Source organism: Morus notabilis, unplaced genomic scaffold (genome assembly GCF_000414095.1).
Source record: "Morus notabilis unplaced genomic scaffold, ASM41409v2 Scaffold3212, whole genome shotgun sequence".
NCBI classification, from domain to species: Eukaryota; Viridiplantae; Streptophyta; class Magnoliopsida; order Rosales; family Moraceae; genus Morus; species Morus notabilis.
In genome coordinates, this window is record NW_010361226.1 from 66416 (window position 1) to 72887 (window position 6472).

General features: G+C 36.0%; 1 protein-coding gene across 1 annotated transcript; it reads left to right on the forward strand.

Moving 5' to 3' along the window:
* The first annotated feature begins 443 nt into the window (after positions 1-443).
* Positions 444-3735, forward strand: LOC21388393 (polygalacturonase QRT3). Its single transcript, XM_010098817.2, has 3 exons — positions 444-691; positions 832-1077; positions 2558-3735. Exons 1-3 carry the CDS (start codon positions 467-469, stop codon positions 3623-3625), a joined length of 1539 nt encoding a protein of 512 aa, XP_010097119.2. The 5' UTR covers positions 444-466; the 3' UTR covers positions 3626-3735.
* The last annotated feature ends 2737 nt before the right edge of the window (positions 3736-6472 follow it).

Genomic DNA, 6472 nt, shown 5'->3' on the forward strand with positions numbered 1-6472 from the left:
AAAAAGCTAAAACCATAGTCCATTTTTGCCAATTCCTTCTAAAAAAACCTTTTTACACAATGTCAAACATGTTGAGGTCCCAAAACTACGAAGTTGGCATCGGCAAATAAATGCCTTCACTTTCCGGAGAAAAAACCTGAAAAAAAGTAAAATAAAATAAAAAAGTGGGTTACATATAAAAACCACTCATGTGGTGGTGTTTTATGTGTGATCCTATAAAGAGGACGTTTTTCCTATCATTTTGTTAGCAAATCCAAATCTTAGTTAGGCCTTTCTCTTTCCATGTCCCTGACTTCCTCTAACCATTTCTTTTCTCCACAATTTACATTACGTATATAAAAGTACAAAAACCAAACACCCCTTTCTCTCTCAACAACTCCCCTTCCAACTTAGGAGAGAGAAAATCAAACTCTCTTCTTCTCTAGAGCTTAGAGAGAGAGAGAGAAAGAGAGAGAGAGAGAGAGAGATGGGAACAAGAATGGGAAGAAAAAAATCTCTCATATCATGGTTTATCATGATAATGGGGTTATTAGCCAGTTGTTTTACAAACCATATTGTGTACGGAGAGAACCAATCTCCAATGGGCCAATCCCATCTCCTCAAAATGCAAGCTTTTAAGGCCTCTCTTGTGAGGCATGATTCTGCACCATCTCCATCTCCATCAAATACCTCCCCTTCTCCACAACCTCAGGTCTTGTTCTTTTCAACTTAACTCCGTCTATTTTGTTGGATCATACTTTTTGTGCTACGGCATTTTTTTTTTAAAAATAAATTTGATTACTGTTGAAACACGAGCTATTTGTTAAAAAAACGTTAATTTGGTCGCACCAGGAGGGGGACGGTAGTACAAGTACAAGGGTGTATCACGTGACATCGTACGGAGCAGATCCGACCGGGAAAACCGACAGCACGGACGCAATCATAGCGGCAATGTCGGCTGCGTTTGAAGGCCCAAAGCAAGGATTCTTGATGGAAGGAATCGCCAATCTCGGCGGCGCAAGAATTGATCTTCAGGGCGGCCACTACCTCGTCAGCCGTCCCCTTCGCTTTCCCGCCACCGGGGCCGGCAATGTCGTCGTATGCTTCAATCTCTCTTTCTCTATGTTTGTTTTTTCCCTCAAAATTTTCCTTTCTTGTCTTCTTGTCTTCTTGTCGTACGTGTATTCATGGAAATTGTTGATGTTTTTGTTAATTTGATTTAATTCTGGTAGGTGCTAGATATCAACTACCCAATAAAGTGGGGCTTCCTATTCAAACTTGAAAAGTTTATAATATTGATTCAGTGATAATGCCACGTGGCATAGTGGGATGGGGACGACGTCCCCATGGCTTTAAGCCTTTAACCTCTCTCTCTCTCTCTCTCTCATGCTTCAGTTCTGTTTACTCTTCTTTTAATTTTACTTTCGTTTCCTTCGAGGCAAAAAGGGTCGTCATGTGTTTGTCGGATCTGTTGTTATGATTTTATATAATTTTTTTTATTATAATAAAAAAATTAAATGCGATTATTTTTAAAATATTTTTATTACAATAAAATTTAAAATTTAAATTTAAATTAATAAAATAAATAAAATCTCTTATTTAATTAAATCCTAGTTAGGCTACTAAAAGGTAACAGTAGGTCCATGTTATGATTTTTTTTTTTTTTTGGAAGATCCATATTGTAAGTTATTGACAATGGCTCAATACCAAAGGACACGTGGCATTTTTTTTCTAGGGCGCTTTGATTTCAAGTCTTGCCTCCAAATTATGTTCCTTCTCCTATTTTGGCACCTAAATTTCAAAACGTTACAAATCACACCATAATCTATCAAAATGTCTAACTTTGACATTTACGTAACAAAATCTGTTAAAAAACTTAACAGAATTAACCACATAATCCTCACATGTCTAAATAACAAATGTATCTTAGATAAATCACTGCTTATGAAATAAATTTACCTATGTACTCCTTAGCCAACAAATTTGTGTAGAGAGATCAATTTTTTATTTTTTGAAATTTATTTAGTTACTATTTGTTTGAAATACCATTCACTAATTAGGCATGTTAGGCCAAATGGTTGATTTTTTATTTTTTAATTAGTTTTTAACGATTTTGATGGAAGGACCAAGTGTGAGCGTCTTGTTTTTATTTTCTTTCCTTTCTTGTTATTAAAGAAAAAAACGATGGAGAGGCCCCATGTCTATAGTCGACTGATACAGGTGTCTGATTTGCACAGAAGAGTTATAATTTGGTCTCATTTTGTACTCCCAAGAAATTATAGTTGGTTAAACAGTTAGTTTGACGTGACTTAGAACAATGGTTTTATTCTTCCCTGATAAGTGTTATTTTCTGAGTCGTTAGGGACACGTTGTTCTCAAGTTTGAAAACAAATCATGTTTTCCTATGAATATTTTGAAGTGTGACAATGATTCATTTCATTTCATAAGCTGAGAAAAGTATACGCCTTTTTTTTCTAGGCTCTAGCTACCATTTTTTCTTTTTCTCCTTGGAAATCTACAAATTTTGAGAATTCCGCAGAATTTTTTTCGATCTGACTTGAATTTGGTGATGACACAGATTCATGGAGGAACATTAAGAGCTTCTGATGATTTCCCAACTGGCGGATACTTAATTGATCTGTCTTCTTCATCTTCCACTAACAAGAGCCCACAAAACAACAAGACCACAGTTGATGCTCAGCTTTCTTCCTCATCCTATAACTATGAGTACATCACACTTAAGGACCTAATGTTGGATTCCAACTACAGAGGAGGAGCCATTTCAGTCATAAACTCACTCAGAACAAGCATAGACAATTGCTATATCACTCATTTCACCACCACAGGTATCCAAGTCCAACAAGGCCACGAGACCTACATCCGAAACTCGTTCCTCGGGCAACACATCACTGCCGGTGGAGACCCCGGGGAGAGGAACTTCTCCGGAACAGCCATCGTCCTAGCGGGAAATGACAATGCTGTCACTGACGTGGTGATATTTTCTGCTGCCGTAGGAATTATGGTCTCTGGACAGGCCAATACACTTTCTGGTGTACATTGCTATAACAAGGCCACTGGCTTTGGGGGCACTGGGATTTACTTGAAATTGCCGGGTTTAACCCAAACCCGGATTGTGAATTGTTATTTGGACTACACTGGGATTGTTGCTGAAGACCCAGTTCAGCTTCTGATCTCGAACAGTTTTTTCCTTGGTGATGCATATGTTGTGTTGAAATCAGTGAATGGGGTGGCAAATGGGGTCAATATTGTGGACAACATGTTTAGTGGGTCAGGAAAAGGGGTTGAGATTGTTCAGTTGGACCAATCAAAAGGGCCTTTTAAGGACATTGACCAAGTTGTTGTGGATAGGAACAATGTGAAGGGAATGAAGTTAAGGGCAACAGTTGCAAAAGGTGCTGCTCAAGGCAATGGGACCTCATGGACAGTTGATTTCAATGGGGTTCTTCTGTTTCCTAATCTTATTAGGGATGTCCAATACTCTTTGAGCACTAATGGAGGTGGATTTCCTAATCATGTTCTTCGGAATTCGTCGGCTAATCGTGTGGTTATCGAGTCGAATGTGGCTGTTCCGGGCAGTGTTTCTATCACGGTGAATCAAGGAGTGGCAATTCATGAAGCTAGCTAGCTAACCTTAGTTTTTTGAATCAGGCAGCATGTGTTCACTAGATAACTGTGAATAGGCTGGTGAATATGTGATTGAGTCATATGTGATGGATAGTTGGATATACTAGCTAATAAGATATGAAGTCTCAATTTTTATACACTACCGGAAGAAAAATTGAACAGGGTATATCTGTAGTGAAGGAGAATGGAGATTATTACAATAATACATAAAAATTACTAGATCTTTTCTACAATTTTCTTGATTTTGGATCATTGTAATAATCCATTTTATTGACTTGATGACACCAAAGTCAATTCCATTGCTCAAAATTTCAACTTGGGAATTGGTTCTGTAATTTTATTTTATTTTTTCATGTCACACATTAAACGCATATTTCATTGAGATATAAGGAATTTTTCAAAGTTAAAAAATCATTAAGGAATAACGGAAGTTGATTTCCAAAGAAGATTACTTTTTTAAATTGCAAATTATTCAAATACTCGTGCCTCCTTGTGAGACTTATTTCCTTTTTTCCTAAAAAATGCAAAGCAACAAAATGCAACTAACAATGCATTAGAGCATAATTGAGTTGTGGTCTAGAAGGTGGTATCATTGCAAATGCTTATCGAAGACTTTTTAGTTTTTACCAGATTGGTGGAACAAAAGCAGAAAAGAACAGAAAAAGGAAAAAGAAGATAAAAAGTCTTTTTTTGGGTGCTCATATGTAGAATGTAACATGTATGGTCATATGAACAGCCAGAAAATGCGGATTAGGGCTCATAACTGACTTCAGGTACATAGCAATAACATTTTATGTATGTATAAACGCTGTTATACTAAGTATTAAGGTCCGTTTGATTCACGAATAGTGATTCTAAATTTGTGATTCATTAATGAGAATTTTATGAGAGTAATTTTTGTGAGATAAAAAAAATACTATAATAAAATAAGAATCATGAGTTTAAGTATAAACTCAAATGGGGCTTAAGATTTTGAGCATCAGATAGCATTAACTAATATTTCGTCTTTTCTTTCATTTTAGAAAAAAAAATTGTCTATTTTGGACGGATGTTTATAACTTCAATATTCTTACATGAAGCTTCCTTTTTTTTTTCCCCCCTCATCGGCAGATATGATCTATTTCGGTGTTCCCTAATTCCTCGTTCACTTTTCTTTGGGATGGTCCTTCACTTTTTTAATTGATAACAGTTTAATCTCAATTTTTTTAATTTTAACAAAATAATCCTCAACATTATTAAATTAGTATAATTAAGGGTATGTTTTTTTTTTCTTAAAAAATTCAAAAAAAAATCACTCAAATTTTAATTTTATTTAAGTTCACGTTTTTTTAAGTTTCAATTTTATTTAATTTTATTTAAATTCTAACTTCAATTCAAGTTATAACTCAAATTCAACTCAAAAATTACGTTCAAATTACATTTCAAAAAGAACAACTCTTAAATTTTTTCAATCCCGTTAAATTTTAAATAGATATCTCACTTTTATAGTGAAGTTATAAAAATATCTCAAACATAAATCAACTCACTAATAATTAAAAACAAAAAACAAAAAAAAAACTAGAAAAAAGAAAACCGACTGGATTTTGCTGGGATTTGGACCCAAACTCGCCGCCCAGTTTCGTCACGGCAAGTCGTGATTTCAGTCGAGACGTCGCGACCGTCGCGATGTCGGGGGACGCGAATCGCGATGAACTTCGTGACGTCGATAGTAGCGAACCTACGTCGAAATCGCGACCCATAATGAATTGCTATGAAATCCGCCGCATAGGAATAGGTCCTGACGAAATTGCGCCGATCTCCTCCGTGGGTCAACGGAAATCGCGATCTTCGACGCGATGAAATTTGCTGCGCGACGGGTCTTGACGAAATCGCGCCAATCTCTTCCGTGGGCCAACGGGTCGCGAAGAAATCAGGCTTTCCGTTGTGAGTTGGAGGTCGCCGACAAAAACGGGCCACCTGGAGGTCGCTGCTGGCGTTTAAGAGAGAGTCAAGATCTGTTTTTTTGGGACGAAGATGAGGATGGAGGTTTTAACTCTCTGCTTCAACACTTATTTTCTCCAACTTGGTATGTGGGGGCATCTCTAATCCAATTAAAGGCAACCCTTGGACTCTTTTTTGTTTTCCTTCTCAATTTATGAGTTTACGTTTTTTTTTCTTTTTGTTTTCATTTCCTTAAAAAATAAAAATACCCTTACCTTAATATTTTACTGAAATATCTTCTTATAAGATCACATGTCTTATAGATGATTAATTTTATTAAAAAATTAATAAAATTAGACAAAAAAAAATTTTAATTACACCAATTTAATAACTTTAGGACTATTTTACTAAAATTTAAAGAATAAGAACCAGAGACCATCCATCCAATTACCTTTTCTTTTTAGTTGTTACTTTTCGAAAAGAAAAAGAAAAATAAAAAAACGAATACCCAGCCAAATGTCGAATTCAATGTCGTCTCTATCTTTGAATTCAAATATTCAATCTGCATGTTGCTCACCGCCACGGCAGGAGTTCCTGGCGCCGCTGTTGTACATTTCCGGCAAATGCGGTCCTGTTTTCTGGTTTCTCTTCCCCCTTATTTTCAGCTATTTGTTTTATTTATTTCTTTTGGAGGAGAAACATTTCAATCGTGTATTGCTTCTACTTGTAAGTTCTAAGTAGCTTACGAATTTGATTACGAAGTTAACTATCTTCCGAGTGCCTCTTCTTAGTTTCGTAAAAGGTGTTATATGAATTTATTAGAGAATTTGTGTTCGTAGAATTTCTCAGTCGTGAGGAAGGAAGTTTCCGGATTAATGGCTAGGCAAACCTATGAATTACCAGCCAAGAGTTTTAGGTAAAGAAAAGT